This window comes from Arachis ipaensis, chromosome B6, assembly GCF_059453495.1.
Source record: "Arachis ipaensis isolate K30076 ecotype BB chromosome B6, ASM5945349v1, whole genome shotgun sequence".
Taxonomy (NCBI): Eukaryota; Viridiplantae; Streptophyta; class Magnoliopsida; order Fabales; family Fabaceae; genus Arachis; species Arachis ipaensis.
This window is the reverse complement of record NC_142441.1, coordinates 99416618-99441619: the sequence shown is the minus strand read 5'-3', so window position 1 is coordinate 99441619 and position 25002 is coordinate 99416618. Positions and strand designations below refer to the sequence as shown.

General features: G+C 34.1%; 4 protein-coding genes across 6 annotated transcripts; 2 read left to right on the top strand and 2 right to left on the bottom strand.

The window, feature by feature from the left end:
* Positions 1-906: 906 nt before the first annotated feature.
* On the top strand, positions 907-7368 carry LOC148561927 (uncharacterized; the record flags this gene model as incomplete). Its single annotated transcript, XM_088490804.1, has 3 exons — positions 907-1329; positions 5547-5620; positions 7299-7368. Coding segments are annotated over 3 exons (567 nt in total), but the record flags the coding sequence as incomplete, so codon positions are not given.
* Positions 2799-5593, bottom strand: LOC107604634 (replication protein A 14 kDa subunit B). 3 transcript variants are annotated; one of them, XR_015885644.1, is made up of 4 exons: positions 5493-5593; positions 3334-3668; positions 2923-3234; positions 2799-2830 (listed from the first exon to the last, which is right to left on the bottom strand). XR_015885644.1 is itself a non-coding variant. In XM_088489320.1 (3 exons), the coding sequence occupies exon 2, from the start codon at positions 3663-3665 to the stop codon at positions 3336-3338; it is 330 nt and encodes a 109-aa protein (XP_088345446.1). In that variant the 5' UTR covers positions 3666-3668; positions 5493-5593; the 3' UTR covers positions 2799-3234; positions 3334-3335. The 3 variants fall into 3 exon arrangements, 2 of the variants coding, with proteins under 2 accessions (XP_088345446.1, XP_016161747.1); XM_088489320.1 differs by having other exon boundaries at positions 2799-3234; XM_016306261.3 differs by having other exon boundaries at positions 2799-3234; positions 3407-3668.
* Positions 7369-7517: 149 nt separating the features above from the next.
* On the top strand, positions 7518-11108 carry LOC107636859 (uncharacterized). The gene is made up of 2 exons (XM_088490803.1): positions 7518-9791; positions 10053-11108. Exons 1-2 carry the CDS (start codon positions 7518-7520, stop codon positions 11106-11108), a joined length of 3330 nt encoding a protein of 1109 aa, XP_088346929.1.
* A 1975-nt stretch (positions 11109-13083) lies between these two features.
* On the bottom strand, positions 13084-14851 carry LOC110266559 (uncharacterized). The gene is made up of 3 exons (XM_088489612.1): positions 14092-14851; positions 13610-14019; positions 13084-13545 (listed from the first exon to the last, which is right to left on the bottom strand). The coding sequence occupies exons 1-3, from the start codon at positions 14849-14851 to the stop codon at positions 13084-13086; spliced, it is 1632 nt and encodes a 543-aa protein (XP_088345738.1).
* Between the last annotated feature and the right edge of the window lie 10151 nt (positions 14852-25002).

The window sequence follows — 25002 nt, the reverse complement described above, 5'->3', positions numbered from 1 at the left end:
TTTTTTTGGTAGATAGATAAAAAATAGTTAGCTGCCGATTTATTTCATAAAAATAATGATAACAAATGAAAATATTGTTGACACATCTAATCAAATTAGCAATGTAAACACCATTCACTGAAAAAACTTACTATTCCATAAGTATGTGTCAAAAATAAAATTCCCATTTAATATAAAAAAATTTAAAACTTTAAAGTATTTTGACTGGAGAAAAAAATAAGAGACCTAAAACTCGTATATATTTCATCTGGGCATGTGCGCTTAACCTGATGTTTATTGTTAGACCAGGATCATACAATCTTTATTATTAGGATTAAATACTTTTTTCGTCCCTAATATTTTTGGTCAAAATTAAAATCGTCTCTGATATTTTTTTTTATTAAAGTCATCCTTAACCTTACAAAACGTTATAAAATCATTCTTTTGTCTATAAACAATATTTTTTAAACAATTTTATCCTTTCACAAAAATAAAAACAAAGGAAAAATGTTACCCTCTTCCACCACCCTCACTACTAACCCCACCAGGCCACCACTAACCCATCTCTCTCTCTCTCTCTCTCTCTCTCTCTCTCTCTCTCTCTCTCTCTCTCTCTCTCTCTCTCTCTCTCTCTCTCCAACCGCCTTGTTCTCAAGATGGCCCAACCACTCCCACGCCACCAACAGCTCCATCGTCGCCGAGATCCAAGATCCTCAAGATCCACCAAGGCGGTGACGTTTCCACCAACATCGCTTCTCTCTTCCGTGTAAAAAAGCTATCCGACAACGTTGTTCTTCCTTCTAGGGCCTCTCCTCTCTTTGCCGGTTACGATCTCTCCAGGTACATCTCTCTCAAGATAAACTGAAACAGTTACTCTGCTAGAGAAGCCGAAATCGAAACTGAAATTCTGTTTTATTTTGTTTTTTCTGTTCGTCGCAATGGCTGAAAGAAAAACTCATCCATGGCCGAATCGCACTCAAAGAAACCCAAATCGACTCGGTTCGCAAAGAAATCACAATGCTCCACATCTTCGTCTTCCTCTTCCATTCCCTGACCCTCATGCTCCTCTTCACATCCTCTTCCTCTGTGGCTTTCTCAGAATCCGAATCTTCTTTGTCCACGTGCCAGCGCTGGTGGATCCCTTCGCTGTGCTCCTTCATGTTCTCATTGGGCTTGGTTTGGGCCGTGAGGTACAAGAGCAACGTGGAGAGTCACATGGAGAAGGCGCTTCAGAGAGAGAAAGAAGACAAGATTCTTTTGGAGAAGTGCATGAAAGAGCTGAAGAAGAAGGGTCTGGAATTCAATCTGTTGAAAGAAGTTGATGCTCTCATAAGAGCAAAGAGTTTGAGGGTTGGAGTCCCCCTTTTTTCTTGTATTGATGTGTTAGATATAGACAATTTATGTTTTATCCTCAATGAATTAAAAAAAAATAGTAGAATCAAACTTCAAATTTACAATTGCACCTATTCTTTTTTCGGCCTTTGGTCATTTTGATTTCGACGAAAATTCTGTTTTAAATTATGGATTTCTTTATTTTTGTTTGGGTTGCGGTTTTAAAATTATTTTTGGTGCTGACTTTGTGGGGGTTTTATTTCTCTGTTCGGGTATTGCGTTGAGCATTCAATTGATGTTAATGTGGGGGTGATTGATGCCGATTACAGAGGCCGATTGGGTGATATTGTTCAACCATTCGGATGTTGATTTTAATGGATGAAGAGTTAGCAGGATTGGTGTTAAAGTTAAGGGTAGTGGGTGGTATGGTGGTGGAGGTGGTGGTGGTGGTAGTGAAGAGAGAGAGAGAGAGAGAGAGAGAGAGAGAGAGAGAGAGAGAGGGAGAAGAAGATGGAGAAGGAAGTGGGGGCAGCGGTGGGGGGGTGGCGGAAAGAGAGAGAAGAGAAAGACCAAAAGACAGTGAGAGATACGGGAGGGTTGGAGGTTTCTTTTGTTTTTTAATATTATTTTTAATATTTTTATTTTTGTAAAAGGGAAAAATTGTCGGAAAAATATTGTTTATGGATAAAAGGATGATTTTATAACATTTTGTAACGTTAAGAATGATTTTAATAAGAAAAAAAAGGTCGGGAACGATTTTGATTTTGAACTAAGACGGTAGGGATGAAAAAAATACTTAACCCTTATTATTATTTATGAAACGAGTGAAAACAATACTATGGCCCAGTTTGGGTAAACAACTTAATTAAATTACTTTTGAAGAAATAGCTTAAATAATAAATGCTTATATTTAAAGTAGTTTATAAATAAGTTATTTTGTATTTAGTTTTTTAATTCTAAAAGTACTTATTTTAAGAAAAAAGTGATAAACTTTTTATTATGAGAGAAGTCATTTTTTGTAACTTTTCCTTAAACATCAAAATAGCTTTTTAGAAAGTTATAATTTTGTTTTAAAAATTATACCATACATTAATAATACACATTTTCATAAGTTAAAAGTTAAAAAAAAAAATCACTATGAACCTATCCAACCAGCTCTATGCCTATCATTGTTGATTCCAATAATTAACAGTTTTCCCATCACGATCAATATTGCGATGGCTTAGCAGGGACAATAAACAAAAATCGTCGTAGTTTATTTTCAGATGGAAAAATACATGTCAAAAAATAAAAATGTAGACGTGCTATGTTTCTATTTCCAGCTTATTATGCAATAGATTAGTTATTAACTTATTATTCCATCCAGCAGAGGAATGTTACTTCTCTTATGGCTTTCTAGAGTATATGTCCAGGTATATCCTCACCTCATTATTGCAAATGAGGAGTATCATGGATAATCAAGTTAGAAGTTCAAAGGTGAAAACCTGTTCAACAGCTCAAGTGTTGTTGGCTACTTGGCCTGCCATTATAACGTGCAGTAATATGAATCTATTAATAATGGTTCACACTTTTAGGGCAGAAAAGAAACATGAACATGACTAAAGTACTCACTGTATGCTTAGCATGGAATGCCTAAAACTCGTGCAATGCTGATGATTGCAGATTTACAGCACAAGGATATGCTGACAACCGAGGATGTAAAACACGACAGCCAACTCTTTAAAAATCAAATTGATATTTCAATTATAATCAGTGAAAATTGTTTCCAACGAGTACCCAGACAAAATGATAATATCTCCGGTTCTGCACATGTTTCAGAGGGGACTTCATATCATCATCAGATAAAGCTCGCTATACCTCACACAAACAAGTGCTTAAATTCTCCATTTGCAAGCTGACAAAGCTTATTGTAGCTGAACATATCTGTGAACAGGAGACAAAAAGATCACAAGCCATAGTTTCACCTACTTAGGAATTCAAACCGAAATGAAACATTTAGAAGCTGAAGGAAAAAATAAATACCATCATTCACACTCCAAGCACAAACCAATATGATAACCAACTTGTGAAATGGAATGTGAAGAGTAAAACATACCAATCACATTGCCAAAATTGGTCCATATCTCAGCTCGAATGGACCTATCATTGTCAACAATGCCAATAACTTCAACAAAATTTGTAAGAGGTGCAGGTGGGGGTGGCCCTTTCACAACTAGCTGCTTCTCATCTGTTGATTTTCCAATGACAACTCCCCCCTCGGATCGCACAACCTGCATCACAGCCCGAACCCTCCTTCCAACATAAAACTGCAAGAGTTCTGCATTGACAAAAACTGCAGGATTTGATGTGTCCATATTCTGCAAAAGAAAAAAAAAACGTATGCGTAAACTACTATTTCTAAGTATGAAAGATTCAAATACTGACAAAACCAACCATAAAAGAAATAATTAAACAAACACACAATACTCACAAAAGATTACTTCCGTTTGACAAAAGTAATCAAAATGTTAGCTGAGCCTTAACTCTCCTAACAGCCCAGTTAACATTACCACCACCACCACCAGTAGCCAGCTCCCCCTTCTCCCACTATCACAATCATCAACACCACCATCTGCATCAAACTAACCCCCAACCAACACCACCATTACCAATAGCAACCACCCTTGGCGCTAACCCTCTTCTTCCTTTCTCTCTAGCTCTCTCTCTTCCTCTTCTCTCTATCGCATCTCTACCCAACCACCACCACCACCATCAACAATAGTTTTAGATTGAAAGTAGTGAAAGCAAATAGCAGCAAAGAGACTACACTCACTGCATGCCAGTACATTGCATCAAACAAAAATAACCTTCTCAAGTTAAACAAACAAGGAAGATTGTAACTTTTGCAGTCACCAACTCATCATAGCTATCATTACTGCCATAACTCATCATCAACAGGGGGAAAAATGCAAATAGAATTTCCTCTTCACTTCTTCCACTCAATTTAAATTTTCTTTCCAATAAAGGTTACACAATGGTTCTAATATCCAAATGATTCCATTAAAAAGGGCAAATAATCTCAACATCATTTATGGAAAGTCTACAATCATGTATTGCATTGGATTATACTGATGATACATAAACTCAACATAAAGAAATGTAACCAATAAATCGAATCAATAGCTTTGTCAATGTTTGAATTCCATCTCAGACTATACAATAAGAATTATTATCATCATTTACAGCTTTAAAAATAGCTCTTTATTGAGCGGAGGAGATGCGATAAAGCAAAGAGGAAGAGGGTTGAGGCCGATGGTTGCTATTGTTGATGGTGGTGGTTGTTGGGGGTTATGAGTTTGATTGGAGAGGGGGGTGGGGGTGTTGATGATGGTGATAGTGGGAGGGCTGTGGAGGTGGAGAAAAGAGAATGGGTATGTGGCTGGTGGTGGTAGTAATGTTAACCGGGAGTTAAAACCCGGTTAACATTTTGATTACTTTCTTCTATTAGTTTCTTTCTTTTATGGGTAGTTTTGTGAGCACTTGAATCTTTTATGATTAGAAATAGTAATTTACTGAATAATTATTTAAAAACTTTATTAAAGAAAAACAAGCCATATAGCATGAATATACTGTCTTGTTTATTTTATCTTACAACCAAATGAAACAGATGGTTTTTCATCACATAAATGCTATCTTATAAACTATCTCTTAGAGTGTAAGGTAGTTAGCACTAGAGAAGCATATTTGGATACAATTCTTATAAGGGAGAGAACACCAGCTTTAGTCTCGAGAAAATTTGTAATTATACATGAATCAAAAACAATAGTAAAGTGTTTTGATTTAAAAAAGTAAGCTAATTAGTTACAGATTATACTATTGTTGTTCAATATCACTAAAAAGAACTAAATAGCAAGAGATGCAGCAAAAGATACAATCTATATTGATAATTCACATAGCATATAGGTTTCTCAGTACGAAAATTGGATATAGGTGAGCTTAGCAACACTAATTATAGAAATTAATAGCACCGAAAATGAACTGATCCATAAGGAATTGAGATTTTGCGGTTATTTGAGAATGCAAACAGGATACGATTATTTAATCGAGAATTCGTAAACGCGGGAAAAGATTTACAAAATTATTTAGAATTTAGGGTATGGTTACAGAAGAATGCGGAGAGAGAATTGAACAGAAAAAGTTACCTTGCGTGAATGGCTTGGTTGCTGCAAAACAGAGCGGAACGCAAAAATGAGAAGATGAAGAAGAAGAAGAAGAAGAAGAATAGGGAGCGCGGGTTCATCAATCTTTATTTGGGCCTAACATGGGCTCGGTATTATATACACTTCCCAGTTCGGATTCACTTTTCTTAACTGGTGAAAAATTGAAAATCACTGAGAAAATCATGTCCAAAATAAAAAACACTAAGAAAACATTTTATAATAATGAAAATTTTTTATTAGCATATCAAAATTAATATATTATTAATAAATGTCCAATTTTTAGGGAAATTTTTACAACACAGATACTAAAATACATTTTTTTCATAAACTATGTAAATCGCGACAGGAGATCCACGGTTTACAAATGAACGTAAACTGCTATTACAAGTTGGAAGCTAAAATGCACATAAATTTTATAGAATTCGCCTAACCCCGGCGAACTCAACTCAAGTTTTTTTTTTTTTAATACGTCACTTTTATGTCTAAAAAATAGTGTATAGATTTACAAACAGTACATATGAGTATACAAAAATACACAGACAATAAGCATGGCTTCTTCAAAAAAAAATTTAAATTATAAATTAAAAAAATAAACCATATTTAACGATGACAACCATTATTATCGTCTCTAAAAATACATAGGTACACCAGAATAAGCCATATTAACAAAAAAAATTAATTATAAATTAAAAAAATAACTATTTCCCAAAAATAACAAAGATTGTTATTCCTGTGTACTTTTGTGTATTCTTATGTATTCTGCAAACGATGATAATGGTTACCATTGTTAACTTTTTAATCTGATATATTTGAAGTAGTGGATTATTTTTGGAAAATTGTTATTTTTTTAATTTATAATTAAAGTAGTGGATTATTTTTGGAAAATTGTTATTTTTTTAATTTATAATTAAAATTTTTTTTTGTTAAATATGGCTTATTCCGATGTACTTATGTATTTTTAGAGACGATAACAATCGTTGTTATTATTAAATATAGCTTTTTTTTAATTTATAATTTAAAAAATCTTTAAAAAAGTCATGCTTATTATTCCTTGTATACTCCTATATACTGATTTCTAAACATAAAAATGCGTGTTTTAAAAAAACATGAGTGGAGTTTTTATAGAGTTCGTCAGGCTTACCGAACTTGGCAATTTTTATAGGGTTCGTTGGGGTCCGGCGAACTTGCTTAAATGCCAAAAAAAAAAAATTGTATTTAGAGAATTAAAGTCCAAAAATTATGTTTGGGGAAATAATAATTTTTTTTTATTTTATAATTTAAAAAAAATTCCAATTGTGTTTGGTAAAACAGCTTTTAGAAATTAAAAAAATTATAATAAATATGTTTATAACGAAAAATATTTTTTTTAAATTCCTTAAAATTTCATATAATATTTTAAAATAAAATAATTTTAAAATAAAAAATTCATAATAAACATAGACATAATAAATAAATTTTTTAATTTTTAATTTTAAAATTTTATATAAGTATTGATATGGTCACCATTAATACAAGCTATAACTCGGCCCCATAACCATTACTGACCATCACCATAACTCGACATTTTGCCGTTATTGCTCGGCCCTTATGAGCTATAACTCGGTGGCGTTAATATTACCATAACCGACGTCCCAAACGGAAAGATAAAATCGGTTACGAAACCGATTTTATCACCTACAATGTAACGGACGAACATATTTCTATAAAAGGAAGGTAAAATGTCTTTTTTGATATCTTTCTCCTGAACTTAACACCATAACTGACTTAAGCATTGGAGTGCCTTTGCAGGTACAACCTACTCCCTTTGTATTGCTCGTACCTTCACATCTACAACAAACATAAAGAGCTCGGACTCTGAGGAGCGGACGCCCAACCTCGCAGCACATAGCTCGGCTAACCTCGAGGAGTGGAAGCCGACCTATTTCCCAGGCAAGATCAATTGGCGCCCACCGTGGGGCCGAGGAAATCATATTTTTTCTTTTGGTCCCATCACTTCCATCTGCATCAATGGCTGACGTACCGCCTCCGTCACTGTCCGAACTCATGCGAATGGTAGCTGAGCTACAACAAGCTAATCAACGGATGGCTGACGAAAACCAAATAATGTCTGCTCAAATTGCTGAACTAAATCATGCTCGGATTGAACACAATGATGCTCACCGCCAACAGGCGGAAGACGAGGAACATCAATCCCAACCGACTCATGTTTCGGAAACCGCTCAACATGAAGAGCAGCAGCCCGATGACGAGAAAGAAGAATCCGAGGACCTTGTAGGCCCCTTTACAGAAGAAGTAATGAACTTCGAACTGCCGAAGAGGTTCACTCTGCCGTTGACCCTCACGCCTTATGATGGACTCGGAGATCCGAGGAAGTTCATAAAGAAATTCCGATCAATAATGATCGTCAATGGTGCATCAGATACAGTCTTATGTCGTTGTTTTCCGAATTATTTAGACGGTCCTGCACTTGATTGGTTGTGTGCTTTGCCTGCAGGTTCCATTTCACGCTTTCATCAGCTGGCGAAGTTATTTGAAGAACATTTCGCCGGATCTGCAATATACTTGCACGACTCTGATTACCTGAACACCATCAAGCAAGGACCAAACGAAAGCCTAAAGGACTATATGACTCGTTTTACCAAAATCGCAATCAGCATACCAGATCTCCACCCCGAGGTCCATCTGCATGCAATTAAAAGCGGCCTCCGACCCGGGAAATTCCAGGAGACGATCGCAGTGGCAAAACCGAAGACTCTAGCAGAATTTCGAGAGAAAGCAAAAGGACAAATTGACATCGAGGAACTCCGACAAGCTCGGAAATCTGACAAGTCACACTTCCGCGAAGAAGATAAGAACTCAACCACTAAGAAAAGTTTTAAACTAACACCTCGATTTGATTCTTATACGCAGTTTAACACTAAAAGGGAAGACATAATCAAGGAGATCTTGAACTCCAAATTAATCAAGCCACCAAGAAAGGCCGGCACATACCAGGATGCAAGGCATGTAGACAAATCAAAGTACTGCGCTTTCCACCAAAAACACGGCCACAATACCGATGATTGTGTGGTCGCCAAAGATCTCTTAGAACGACTAGCAAGAAAAGGCCACCTAGACAAATACATTGGTGGTCACATCCAAAAACGTGGCCCCAGTTCCACAACAAACGACCTCTCTGAACAACACCGAGGAAAAGAGAAGGCATCCTCAAACCAATATGAAAGACCACGAGGTATAATCAATTGTATTTCAGGAGGATACGCAAGTGGGGGATACTCAAACTCAGCAAGGAAAAGGTCATTCAGAGCAATATGCTCAGTAGAAGGACCAAAGCAAGATACAGCAATCAATAACTCACAACCAGAGGTCACCTTCACACAGGCCGACTTTAACTCCAACATACAAAATTTGGACGACCCTGTGGTAATCACCCTCCAGCTAGGGGATCTATTAGTGAAAAAAGTACTCTTGGATCCCGGGAGCAGTGCCGATGTTCTGTTTTACTCAACATTTCAAAAGATGAAGCTCAGCGACAACATGCTACAGTCCACAGGAGGAGACTTAGTCGGATTCTCGGGAGAACGCGTTCCAATACTCGGTTCAGTGTGGTTACAAACCACACTGGGTGAGCATCCTCTTTCAAAAACTAATGATATTCAATATCTAGTAGTTGACTGTTTCAGTCCATATAACCTTATCCTTGGCCGACCTTTTTTAAATAAGTTCGGCGCCATTGTCTCTACCGTCCATCTCTGTGTAAAGTTTCCATTGCAGGATGATCAGGTTGCAACAATCCATGGAGATCATAAAGAGGCCCGACAGTGTTATAACACCAGCATGAAGTTCCAAAACCGCTCAACACAACAAGTCAACAATGTCGAACTCAAGCAAAACAAAGACACACTAGCTGACCTCGACCCAAGAGCCGATTTTCTCGAGCGACCAAAACCATCCGATGACCTGCAAAAAGTGTATTTTAATAATGACCCTAAAAAATTTACATATGTAGGTACATCAATCAACCCAACTGAGTTACAGGCCATAAAAACGTTTCTACAAGAAAACGCCGAGCTTTTTGCCTGGAAACCTGCAGACATGCCCGGCATTGATCCACAAATTATCACTCATAAACTAGCAATAAACTCGGCAGTCCGACCAGTACAGCAGAAGAAACGAAAACTCGGCGAAGAAAAGAGGAGAGCGTCACTAGAAGAAACACAAAAACTCATCAACGCTGAATTTATCAAAGAGATCAGATTCACTACATGGCTAGCCAATGTGGTAATGGTAAGGAAACAAAACGGTAAGTGGCGCATGTGCGTCGATTTCACCGATTTAAACAAGGCATGCCCCAAGGATTCTTACCCCCTACCATCCATAGACTCTTTAGTAGACAATGCATCAGGTTACGCTACTTTAAGTTTTATGGATGCGTATTCAGGGTATAATCAAATACTCATGCACCCCTCCGATAAAGATAAAACAGCTTTTATCACTGATTTCGGTAACTATTGTTATAAAGTTATGCCATTTGGATTAAAGAACGCAGGTGCAACTTATCAACGCCTTATGGATAAAGTGTTCGCCAAACAAATCGGCAGAAACATCGAAGTTTATGTCGATGATATGGTCGCCAAAACAAAAACCGGACATAATCACATCAGCGACCTTACAGAAATATTCGGCCAGATCCGCCAGTACAACATGCGCCTCAACCCCGAGAAATGTGCCTTCGCCGTTCAAGGGGGTAAGTTTTTAGGTTTTTTACTAACGTGCAGGGGAATAGAGGCAAACCCAGACAAATGCCGAGCAGTGTTGGACATGGCCAGCCCCAAAACAGTAAAAGAAGTTCAGCGTCTCACAGGACGCCTTGCCGCACTTTCCAGATTTGTTCCCTGTTTAGCTTCAACTTCTATTCCTTTTTTCCAAACAATTAAAAAGAAAAACAGATTTGAATGGAACGACGATTGTGAGAAAGCATTTTCCAAATTAAAAACAACTCTCTCACAACCGCCAATTTTACAAAAACCCCTACAAGGGGAGGACTTATTTCTATATCTGTCAGTCACTGATTGGGCGATAAGCTCGGCCCTTGTATCAGAGAGAAACAAAGTGCAACATCCGATATACTTCGTCAGCAAAACTCTCCAACATGCCGAGCTCAATTACCCAAGGATTGAGAAGCTCGCACTGGCACTAATATTCTCGGCACGACGTCTCCGACCTTACTTCCAGAGCCACGTTATCTACGTCAGAACAGATCACCCACTAAGACAAGTGTTACACAAACCAGAAATCGCAGGACGACTCATAAAGTGGGCAGTCGAACTGTCTGAGTTCGATATCAGATACCAATCCAGAGGACCGATCAAGTCACAATTTTTAGCAGATTTCATCGCCGAGTTTACTACACCATCTGAGGAAGATCATGCAAAACAATGGATCTTATATGTGGATGGATCTTCCAATAATGGGGGTTGTGGAGCAGGAATACGCCTGGAAGCCGAGGACGGATTCATACTTGAACACTCAATACACTTAGCTTTCAAAGCCAGCAATAACCAATCCGAGTATGAAGCACTGCTCGCTGGACTCTGACTCTGTTTAGATCTCCAAATCTCGACGATCAAGGTATATTGTGATTCTTTGTTAGTAGTACAGCAGGTAAACGACCTTTTCCAGGTAAAAGATCCTCTACTCTCTAAATACCTGCTATTAGTCAAAAAATTATTAAAAAAATTTGTCAAATTTGAAATAGAACATATACCACGCGAACAAAATCAAAGGGCAGATATCTTATCAAAGCTCGGCAGCACACAATCCGAGTTATCCACACTGCAACAATTCACAATAACATCACCCACTGTTACTCTGACAAATGTGTTAAGTGTTACACAGGTAAAAGATTGGAGGGACGACTTTATACACTATTTACAAACAGGTAATATACCAGAAGGGGTCGAGAACGATAAAAAGTTCCGACGGCAAGCATCTTCCTTCACAATACTCAACGGAACATTATATCGACGTGGATATACTCGCCCCCTACTAAAATGCCTCAACAAGCCAGAAGCTGACATAGCATTAGCAGAAGCACATGAAGGAATCTGTGGCACACATACAGGAGCTCGGAGCCTAGCATCAAAAATCCTCCGAGCTGGATTCTTCTGGCCGACATTGAAACAGGACAGCCAACAAAAAATCAGGACATGCCAGAATTGCCAAAGACACGCACCATTGATACACATACCTGCCGAGCAAATGCATCATTCAGAAATCAGCTGGCCATTTAACCAATGGGGTTTGGATATACTCGGGCCGTTTCCTACGGCACCGGACCAGGTAAAATTTCTTATCGTCGGCATTGATTATTTCTCCAAATGGGTGGAAGCCCAACCTTTAGCAAGAATAACATCTCAACAAATTATTTCTTTCGTTTGGAAAAACATAATTTGCCGATTTGGCATACCTCAACATATCACAACTGACAACGGTCGCCAGTTTGCCGACCAAAAGTTTCAATCTTTCTTGCAGAATCTCAAAATAAACCAACACTTCGCCTCCGTTGAACACCCTCAAACGAACGGACTAGCTGAGGCTGCAAATAAGGTCATCCTGCATGCACTAAAAAAGAAACTAGATGACGCCAAAGGACTCTGGGCCGAACTAATACCTGAAGTCCTTTGGGGATACAACACCACCCCACAAAGATCAACAAAAGAAACGCCATTCAGACTGGTATATGGATCGGAAGCCATGATCCCCCTAGAGATCTCCCAGAACTCAATCCGAACTTACATGGACAACCAAGACGAAGCTCGGAAATCCGAGCTCGACATCATTGAAGAAATCAGAGACATCGCCGCCTTGAAGCAACGCGCGGCGCAGCAAGTAATTGCTCGACAGTACAACAAGTCGGTCAAAAGCAGATCATTCGTCAAAGGAGACTTAGTCCTCCGCAAGACCGAAACTGCTCGGAAACCACCAACACATGGAAAGCTCGCAGCCAATTGGGACGGTCCATACCGAGTATCAAACGTACTCGGTCAAGGAGCATACAAGCTAGAATCATTAGATGGTAAACTCATGCCTAGTACATGGAATGTGTCTTCCTTAAAGAAATTTTATAGTTAAAAGACAGGGACAGGCTTGTACTCTTTTTCCTACTGCCAAGATTTTATCCCAAAGGGTTTTGCTTGGAGAGGTTTTAACGAGGCTAGCCTACCTGCACCTTTGTATTCAAAAGGTTCATAAAAACTCCGAATATATAGGAGACAAATATCATCTTCTTTATCAAATAACTATACGACTAGTATTGTCGATCAAATATAACCCTATCAAATACAGCTCAGACAAAGCCTAATATATGTCTAACCTACAACCTGCCATCATCAGATAACCACAGCAACAAAGATAGCAATAAGCTCGGAACACTTTCCGGCAAATATCAAATAGCTTTTATAAAAAGCATCACATTCAAAATTCAAACAAGTCAAATTCAACAAAGTTCAAACAAAACAAACTAACTATCACATATGCAAAATAAATTCAAACACGTTTCTAACAGAACACACTAAACATTATCGGCTTCATCTTCTGCATCGCCATCATCTTCGATCAGTTGACCATCTCGAACTATCTTTCCAGGATCCATACCAGAAAGATCGGCATCTGGAACCAAAAACTTAACCTGCAACCTCGCCCTTTCAAAACCTTCAACAAAAGAATCTAATATCTCATCCGCCTTTTTCTTCTCCATCTCCTTAAATTGAGCAGTAACCTCAATCAAACGAGTTTGTATGTTCACCAGATCACTTTCCTTTTTCTTCAAATCTTCCACATCTCTAGAATAACTTTCTTTAGTCTCCTTCAACAACTTCTCGGTCTCAGTCAAACGAGCTTGAAGCTCAGCAGCAACACTCTTACTCTTCACCAACTCCTCCTTCAAAACAGAAACCTCTCCTTTCTCTGCAGAAACCCTCTTATTTTTCAACTCTTGGCTACGCCCAAGACTTGCAAGACGAAGACCAACAACCTAAAGAAATAAACTCATAAGACTCCCAAAAGGAAGAGTAAAGAAAAACCAATAAAATCATTACCTGCATATACTGCCCAACAGCCATGTCCCCGACTTCCTTTGCAAGAGTAACGTCAGCCGACGACTGACAATACTCGTCCACCACAGCCATATAGGGATACTCCTTTCCCCACACCGAAAATGCCTCACTTTGTTCCGAAATTTCATGAAGCCTTTTTTGATTGCCCATAAAAGCCTGTATCTCTTCAAGAGGAACCCCTATCTCCTTATCGTCAGAATCATCCGACAAATCAACAAGGTCGGACTTCTTCCTCTTCTTCGCAATCACCTTCCTCCGACCTTGACGAGGCTGCGTAACCTCGCCGACACCAGCAACTTTCTCAGCATTAGACGACGATACCTCTTTCTCCAGATTCTTATTTTTGAAACGCGTCCTCAAAGACGCAGCTGAAACACCAGGATATTTACCACCTGTGAAAACAACAAACACATCAGACACACGACAAGAAGCAATAAACACCTTATAAAAACCCTATGACTCACCCAAATAGGCTACCACAGCATCTTTATCCTCCTCCCACTTCAGAAGCTCATACATTGAAATTAAGTCTCCCCGACCGATATTTTCAACAAGAAACTCAATCACACAAACGTTCCTCGGAGAAATAACCTCAGGACCGAGTATATTCTGAGGTTCCGAGCACCAATACAATGGGAACTTCTCAGCCAGATTTTCATCCACGAAAAACGGAAAATCTTTTTCCAAAGCCCTAACCTTTAAATACATCTCTTTAAAATCTTTAAAAGAGGATTTGTACAATTTGAAAATGCCAAAACCAGGGGTGCTATTGAAGTTTATCCAACCACCTTTCCACACCCCTTTGGCTTGAAATAAAGAAAAGAAAAGGTCAACAGACGGCACCACTTCCAGAAACTCCATTAAAATTTCAAACGAACGGAGAAACGCCCACCCATTGGGATGAAGCTGCGACGGAGCACAGTTTAACTGCCTCAACACCTGACATTCGAAATCAGTGAAAGGTAATCTAACTCTCAACTCCTCAAGAACACAGCTGGGCATATAGAAAAATTCAAAGTCTCTGCCCCGGTGATAAACCCTATCATTAACACTACAGGGGAGCAACTCAACCCCAACCCCAGAGTTCCGCCTCACCACCCTACTAGCATCTACTTCCTTAACAGCAGCTTCATCACAGAACAATGACACCCGAGACCTCACGTCATCCCCTACCCAGTCATAAGACCAATCTATTTCACCTTTCTTCTCCTTCTCAAACCCCATTAGAAACAGTAAACAAACATGCAACCAAGAAATACAAAGAGTTGAGAGAAGAAACGAATTAGAAGAAGACAAACGTGACCATACCTCTCTTGCTCATTCTCCAGACAAGAAGCAGAAAACCAAAAACGCCCAAAATTCCAATCAGCAAAAACAATTAATCACAACCAAAAAACGTTCCAAATATCAAAACTCCCTCAGTCACATCAAACGACGAAAGAAGCATTGGAAACCATCAAAACATTAATGAAGCACCCACTCCTTCTCTCTCCTGAACAAAAAACACGCACAATTTTCCACGTGGCGCAAACGGGAAGTTACTTTAATGAAGTACGTTGAACTGGGGGCTCACTCAGTAACCCACTTAACCGAGTTATAACTCATTACAAAAGCTCAACCTGCTTCATTAAAAAACTTTCCTCAGGCTAAGCTTGGGGGCTGTGATATGGTCACCATTAATACGAGCTATAACTCGGCCCCATAACCGTTACTGACCATCACCATAACTCGACATTTTGCCGTTATTGCTCGGCCCTTATGAGCTATAACTCGGTGGCGTTAATATTACCATAACCGACGTCCCAAACGGAAAGATAAAATCGGTTACGAAACCGATTTTATCACCTACAATGTAACGGACGAACATATTTCTATAAAAGGAAGGTAAAATGTCTTTTTTGATATCTTTCTCCTGAACTTAACACCATAACTGACTTAAGCATTGGAGTGCCTTTGCAGGTACAACCTACTCCCTTTGTATTGCTCGTACCTTCACATCTACAACAAACATAAAGAGCTCGGACTCTGAGGAGCGGACGCCCAACCTCGCAGCACATAGCTCGGCTAACCTCGAGGAGTGGAAGCCGACCTATTTCCCAGGCAAGATCAAGTATCATGAAAATTTATTTTATCCTAAACATCATCACTAAAAATACTAAATTACCTAAATCACTATAACTTATCACCAATTAAACTTGATGCTATATTATTTCGAACCATTTCTATAGTATTTAAAAATACTATAATAGACATAAATATAAGCATTAAATTTAAAAATTAGTTAACATATGAGGTTATATTAGATTTTTAAAATTTGAAAAGCACAAGCCAACTTTAAAAAGCTCTCTCCTAGGTGCTTTCAAAAGTACCCCTAACTTTTAAAAGCCGCAAGCACAAGCATTTGGGCTTTTTAATTTACTAAACGCAAAATGAGGTGCTTGTACTTTTAAAAAGTACCGTCTTCAAAAAACTTTACTAAACCAAGCCTTAGTCCTTGAAAGATAAAACGTAAGTCAAATCGGTTTTTCCTTTAGTTAGATGATGACGTGTCACGTTAAGTACCACGTGTCACCAGATGATTGGTTGATGTGTTACTTGACATATAAAAAAGTTTTTTATAATCAAAATAGTCCTGAAAGTTCAAACGTAAGTCATTTTCATCCCTAAAATTTTAAAAATTAATCAAATTAGTCTTTATATAATATTTTTTATTTTTTCTTCATAATATTAAATTTAAATATTTTTTGATAGTACTAATTTTAATGTTATTTTTAGATCTTAATAAACAAAATTCTCTTTACATAAAATAATAAAAATAATTAAATTATTATAAAATTATTTTGTCATTTGTACTTTAAAATTTTACCTTTTCAAATTATAATTTTTTTATAGTGAAATTTTTTTATTTAAATGAATTTATCAAATTATTGTTGATTATAAAAATTTAATATTTTAAATCTCACTAAATAACATGGTAATTATTTTAAAATTTAAATCTTTTAAATTTTTAAAATTATAATTTTTATTATTGTTTAATTTATATGGTAGAACTCAATAATTAAAAAATTGATTTGTCGAATCACTTGTTGAATCTTAATATTTTAATATAAAATATTTATATGATAGAACTCAAATTATTGTTGAATCTTAATAATTAGTATATAATTAGTATATACTAAAAATTTTAATATTTTGAATTTCACTAAATATATATAGTAGTTATTTTAAATATTTTAATTTTTTATTCAACAAGTGATCGCACAAATCGGTTTTTAAGTTATTGAGTTCTATCATATAATTAAACAATAATATAAATTATAATTTTAAAAAATTTAAAAGATTTAAATTTTAAAATAACTACTATATTATTTAGTGAAATTTAAAATATTAAATTTTTAAATATATAATCAACAATAATTTAATAAATTCATTTAAATAAAAAATTTCACTATAAAAAAACTTATAATTTAAAAATGTAAAATTTTAAAATACAAATGACAAAATAATTTTATAATAATTTAATTATTTTTATTATTTTATGTAAAGAAAATTTACTTTATTAAGGTCTAAAAATAATATTAAAATTAGTACTAAAAAAAATATTCTAAATTAATATTATGAAAAAAAATAAAAAATTATATAAGGACTAATTTAATTAATTTTTAAAATTTTAGGAACGAAAATGACTTACGTTTTGGACTTTAAGGATTATTTTAATTATAAATAACTTTTTTACATGTCAAGTGACACGTGCCGTGCTAGGTGTCACTGACCTGATATGCCAACCAATCATCTGGTGACACGTGACATTTAACATAACATGTCATCATACCACGTGGCACTTAACGTAACACGTTATCATCTAACTAACGGATGGACCAATTTGACTTACGTTTTATCTTTCAAAGACAAATATAACTAAAAAAATCATTGATGACTAATTTAAAGAATGAGTGATCTTTCAGGGACGAATTTGACTATTAATCCTTTAAATTGTATATATGATTAAGTTGGAATTGAAATCCTACTCTGTCATATATCCATTGCCATTCTCTTTTTTTGTTCATGATAATTTTTAATTCAATAGGTTAAAAATTAATCTGTTGCGAATCTACGCTTCTTTTAATAGTTTACCATTAGTCAATAAATTAATACATGCATAAAATGAGGTAAATACTAAATCGGTATCCGAAAAATTCTAACGCTGATAAAATGGTACTTGACTTTTGTTATTGACAAAATAATCCTTACAAAATTTTAAAATTTGACAAGTATGTCCCAAACTCGCCGGAGCAAATCTCCGGCAAGCACAATGCTAACATGACCACTGTATTATTTTAGCATCAACCCTCCAAACGCTAGTTTTTGCTGATGAAGAGGCCATTAGCAAATGCTGCCTCTAATAACACAGCTCTTCTTTGATTGTCTGAAACTGAGTCATTACAAACTTTTCATGCTCTCATTGCTTAGCCAGTTCGTCATGTTTCTCTTCTAAAGAGTGAGAGCTCTGCCCCAAGATGATTCAACTTATCTTTAGAAGCCTTGTATATGTATTATACATAAAAGAGAGTCTCTCCATCACTAGTTTTAACACACTGCCAGTTAATCTCATCAATAATCTCATGAAGTGCAGTAGGTTTAGAAGTAATTTCTATTCAGTTTTGCAGCTGATTTATCAACCAGATGAATAGCTGCAATTTCAGAAGTGTTAGAAAAATAATAATATTAGAAGAGTATTAATAATGTCTATCAACATACAGCTAGTTCTTGGAAAATAATGGCAGGCAGCTGCACAGTATTATTGTTAGTACTTTCTGAATCAATTGTAAGTACTGTAATTAATTCCTAGACTTATCCTAATTGTATGGAAGTAATACTAATTTCTAATATTGCACATGCACTCTGCAGCTTTCAATAGCTAAACTACTTATATAATTCATACATCAACTACTCACAATATACTTTACAACTATCAATCGCTACATGCAATCAAGTAGCGATACACACTCTCACAATAACATCTCTAATGCAAACTCTAATAATCACTGAATGAAAAAGTGCAGGTAGAGAGACACACTATTAAAGTGCGGGTAGGAAGACACCCTATTAAAGTGAAATTGAAGATGACTCAGAATAAAAAAAATTTAAAATTGTGTATATGCTTGTAATCCCTATCTAAATCACTGAATCTTGATATTGGTTGTCATTTGTTAATATTGGAAGTGTCATGCATTTTAATATTGGTACTTTTTTTTATGAAATGATTGATTAATTGATTGATAAAATATCAAAAAATTTTAGTCAAATAAAATAAGTGAATCAATTTATGCATGTGAGTCAAGAAGAGTAGCTGTCATGTACTTAGGTAACTTGTAACTTACTCCTATCTCTTTGATTTTTCAATTTTCTTTTGAAATAAAAACTCATAAGATTTCTTTTTTCCCTAAAAAAATTTTCTTTTGCACCAATATTTATTTTGCTTATTGAAAAGTGTAGTATGTCATGCTTTTAATAATATGAAGGTTTTATGGCATCATATAGTTCAATTAAAGTGTTTCTCAATTTCAAAAGAACACATTGTACATCATGCTTCAAAAATAGAGCACACAAATTATTTTCCTTTTCTTTCTTTCTTTGTTTTGTATTTTTTTTTAATTTTTGCTATTAAAAAAGAGGAGTAAAATTTCAGGAAAAGATAGATCAAATGAAAAAAGAGAAATACGTATATGTTAGGAGAAAGGGAAGTCTTTGATTTGAGTTTGTATATTATAATATTTGCTACTTGTTATTCTGTTGATATTTCAATGTTGTCCACTATGTGTTTGATATATACTCCCAATTATACCATTCTCTTGTTTTCTTGTCTATAATTATTACTTTAAGTAGATATATTGACTTATAAATAATTTTATTTTTATTTTTTGATTTAATTGTCAACAATATAGCTTTTCTTTAATGATTTTACGCTCATTAATTCAATCTTATGACTTGCTTGTTGTTTAATGCATGCTAGGTATTTAAGGTGGTTGGAAATTCTCATTTCATTAAGAATATAGCACATTGCTATTTGGATGGCAATAAAGGTTTGTTTTATAGTTTGAACTTATATAACATGTTTCAAAGATTGTGATTAATTAGTGTTTGAAATGATTTTTGTGAGGAAGAAATAGAATATGTATTAAGGATACAATATAGGAATGATAGAAAAAGCATACATAAAAATAGAGATTTATGTGTCTTGGTTCAGTATAGAGAGTATTTGATTACATTTACAATGAAATAGCCACCCATATAATGCCAAAGACTTCTATTTCCTCAACTCTATTTTTTATACAACGTATGTTTTATTTGGTTAATCTAATTGTTGGGAATAAGTAGTATGACCACAATCCAATCAATCACGTGTCAAATAATTTGTTATTATTATATTAAAATATTAATATAATAAGGTTCTTGATTAAATTTATAGATTTATCATTGTGATAGTGATCATAATATTGAAAGATAAATCTTTTATAATTTAATCTAAATTGTTCTTGGTCATAGGATTATTAAAAATTAAAGGACATTAATAATCCGGAAAGATCAATATATATATAATGGTCTTCATTGGATGAAAATTAATAGATCTCATTTATTAAATTATATATATATATATATAGAGAGAGAGAGATATGACTATTGAACTGACCCACTTTGAGAATTTCTAATGGTTATAATTACCGTATATTTGTCAATAGGATATTTTCAAGATGAACATAGTAATAGAGTTTCCTTTGACCTGCCACTGTCATAGTAATTAACAATGTATTTATTATACTTTGATTCCGAACACCTAATACCCTTGGGTGCTAGTTGAATGGATATTGGGTATGATTTAAATACTTGTAGAATTAATGATTAGTCAACAAAGAATCCGTCAACTCTCGGTAAAGAGTTTGAGCTCTATGATTATAATGACTGAGATGAATAAAACTTTGGCCAAGGGGATTGAATGAATGAAGAAATGAGTTTCTTAAGTCATTCACAGTTCATTATAATAATGGTAACAAGTTAGAGTTTGACAATTAAACCATACTTTAAAGGTTAATCAAGAGCTGGAAAGATGGAAGGAATTATACTTTGTTCTTCTAAGGTTCTTAGTAAAAATATATTACTTCATACTATCGGGTCGTTGAGGTGTGTTGCTAAACGCCAACCTTGATTAGTAAATTTAGTATGACTAATTTACTATCCGCTTAGTATTGAACCTATGGGGTCACACACTAACGAGTGTTCTAATCTTTGCTGTAGAATTATTTAATTATTATTTTGATTTGATCAAATAAATAATTATATTAATTCAGATGGAATATTATTATATTCTTTGCTAGCACCAAGAATATAATAATAGTATGATAATTGAGAATATTAAATGAGATTTGAGAATAATTAGTTATTCTATTTCTAAATTTGGATGAGATCCTAACTAATTCTGTTTTCAAATTGAGTTATTATGATATGATTCATAAATTTGAAGAAATCATATTTAGAATTTCAAGATACGATTTAAATTTGAATTGAGATTCAAATTTAAAATCATTAACAAATCTCATACTATATATATGTATGCCAAGAGTAGATGAATCATTAGAAAGGCAGAGAGAATAACAAGGGTTGTTATTCCTTTACCTCTACGCACATAAATGTATGTGAGCCTAATTCTTGAAGAAGAATTTTATGGTGTGCAAAGAGTTGCAAGAAGTTTCTCAATTTAGATCAGATGTCCATTGGTCAAGGAGTTGATAGCAAATGTTGGTTTCGGTGTGGATACGCATAGCGCCTTCGTACCATCGAAGGAGAAAGTGATTTTTATTGGCGTACTTAGGTATTTTAGATCTGATCTAATATCTATATATTATTGGAATAAAGTTTAAGCACAAAATAGATCTTTAAGGATTACTTTATTTTCTTCCGCTGCGTGTGTTATGAACACATAGTAATCCTTCAGTGGTATCAGAGCTCTGACTTTTTTGTGTTTAAATTTTTATTCCTATTTTCTTAAAGTTTGTGAATTAATAGGATTAATTCAAATTATTTTTAAACATGTGATGTATTTATTTCCATTGAAATGATTTTTTAATAAATTAATAATTAATTTATTTTAATTAGTTAATTGTGATTAAATTATCATTCTTTTAATATAAAAGTTATATTTATAATAAAATATTTTTGTTTGATTTTATTTATTTATTAAATTTTATTGTGATTTTGATCACAATAAAAGGAATAAGATGCAAAATATCTTTTGTTTGTTTTATATATATAAGTGTATATATAAAGGTCAAATTTGATTTGATAATTTTTTAAGGCTAAATGTTAGTACATGAAAAATCAAATTTTGATTTGATTGATGTGTTTTGAACACTATAATTTTAGAAATTAGTTTTCTAATGTTCTTGATTATAAAGAGCGGCCTGACAACCATGAGTTTTATTTTCAAGATAATAATCAGTGTATACATTTGATGTATTAAGGATTTAATTTTATATTTTTACCTAGACAACCTAGGAGTATAAAATTTAATCTATGAGTATTGATGAAAAATTCTCTAAACAATTGAGATAAATCCTAAAAGTTAGGAGTTTTGCCAAAAATAAATTTATCTCTTGTTTACAAGGAATGACCTGACAACCAGGAGACTTGTAATCACGGATAGAATTTATTGATGTATATGATGATGCATAAGGAGAATTAATTTTATACTTGAACCTAGACAGCCTAGGGGTATAAAATATAATTCAGTTAAATAATTGTCTAAAAACCAGATAATTATTTGGGATTATAATTGTATGTGATACAATTTAATCATATTTATTTGGAATAGGTATGAGTAACAACTTGACAACCAAGGTACTCATACACGATTCTAAATAATTTTGCCAGAAATATGGATTTCTTGATTTACTTTCATATTTTAAATTTTTAAATATGTCCATCTTTCGTATGGCATACTTGAAAGTAATAAATTGGCTATACATTGAGAATTGTTCTTATGTATGAATAGGTTATCATGGATATGATAATCCTATTAAAATAATATTGTCCAATAAAATTGGTGATAGAATAGTCAGTACTTGTGAAGTATTTGAAATATTGCTTTACTGCGCAATTTGTATTGTTTTTGACAACCATGAGTTCCAATTTCAAAAGCATATACCCACTATTTATTACTGAACATCTTGAGAAAATGTATAGTGCCCAAAATAAGATAGTATGACTATCAAAGATTTTTTTAAAACTAGTGAGAGTATTGGGTAATATATTTTGAATTAAACAACTTTAGAAGTTGGAATACCATTAGGCAAATAGCTTTAGCGAGAATTGTTCTTGCAAGCATTTTTGGAGATTTATTTTGTTGCAAACAATTTATAATTGGTTTTAATATGATTAAGGTTTGTGGCCCTTTTGAAAAATCCAAGATGAGTATTGAGGATGCGAATCAAAATTGCTCTTAAGGGTTGGTTTGACCAATAATAAAGATATTGAGTATTTTTATTATAAGAGTTTTAAAGTAAAATCTCTAATATCTAATTAATATTCCATTAAATAGAGAATGAGATTCTCTCCATGCATAAATACTAGTACTCTATGTACTCCATCATGTTTAAGAAACATGAAATTTGATTTAGTTGAATATCACTATTTGTTAAATATTTAGACTACATTTTAGAAATGTGGCTAAATTAACAAATTTCTCACTAAATCAATTTTTTACCCATATGAGATATGGAAAAGGCATAAGCTGAAACTCAAGAACATTAGAGTTTGGAAATGTCTTATATGTGTTAAGAGATTGTACAATAATAGAATTGATATTAGGTCCAATAAATGAGATTTATTGATTATTCTAAAGAAATAATAAGATTATTTTTATCACTCTTCTTATGACAAAGTATCTGTGATAAGAGGTTAAACTCCTTTTTAGAAAAGAGATTCCATCTTAAAGAAAGAGTGGGAGTACAATTACTTTTATTAGAATTGTATACGACTCAATAGAGAATATACTTTCTCCTGAAAGTATAAAATGTTTGATCATCAAACTAACTTTTTAAAAAGTAGCCTATTTGTATAATGATACAATTCTATAAAGATAGATATAATGGTTACTTAGATTTTTTATAATCATGTTCAATAAGAATTGTTCTTAAAATAAAATTATGCACTATTGTAGTGGGAGATTTCATGTTTTGAAAAAACGTGATATTTATTATGCACTTGGCATATTTTACAAAAGGTCAAGCAAACATGCTCAAGAGTAAAGGTGTTTAAGGTCAAAAGAGTTTTGATAAACACATATGTACATTGAAAAATTATACACATGATTGATTGGCTCTAGTGTAAGTGGGAGATTATTGTGATAATAGTATGCCCAAGATCCAATCTATCATGATTAGCTCTCGTGCAAGTGGGAGATTGTTGGGAATAAGTAGTATGACCACAATCCAATCAATCACGTGTCAAATAATTTGTTATTATTATATTAAAATATTAATATAATAAGGTCCTTGATTAAATTTATAGATTTATCATTGTGATAGTGATCATAATATTGAGAGATAAATCTTTTATAATTTAATCTAAATTGTTCTTGGTCATAGGATTATTAAAAATTAAAGGACATTAATAATCCGGAAAGATCAATATATATATAATGGTCTTAATTGGATGAAGATTAATAGATCTCATTTATTAAATTATATATATATATATATATATATATATATATATGGTGCATATAGAGATATGACCATTGAACTGACTCACTTTGAGAATTCCTAATGGTTATAATTACCGTATATTTGTCAATAGGATATTCTCAAGATGAACATAGTAATAGAGTTTCCTTTGACCTGCGACTGTCATAGTAATTAACAATGTATTTATTATACTTTGATTCCGGATACCTAATACCCTTGGGTGCTAGTTGAATGGATATTGGGTATGATTTAAATACTTGTAGAATTAATGATTAGTCAACAAGGAATTCGTCAACTCTCGGTAAAGAGTTTGAGCTCTATGATTATAATGACTGAGATGAATAAAACCTTGGCCAAGGGGATTGAATGAATAAAGAAATGAGTTTCTTAAGTCATTCACAGTTCATTATAATAATGGTAACAAGTTAGAGTTTGACAATTAAACCATACTTTAAAGGTTAACCAAGAGCTGGAAAGATGGAAGGAATTATACTTTGTTCTTCTAAGGTTCTTAGTAAAAATATATTACTTCATACTATCGGGTCGTTGAGGAGTGTTGCTAGACGCCAACCTTAATTAGTAAATTTAGTATGACTAATTTACTACACGCTTAGTATTGAACTTATGGGGTCACAC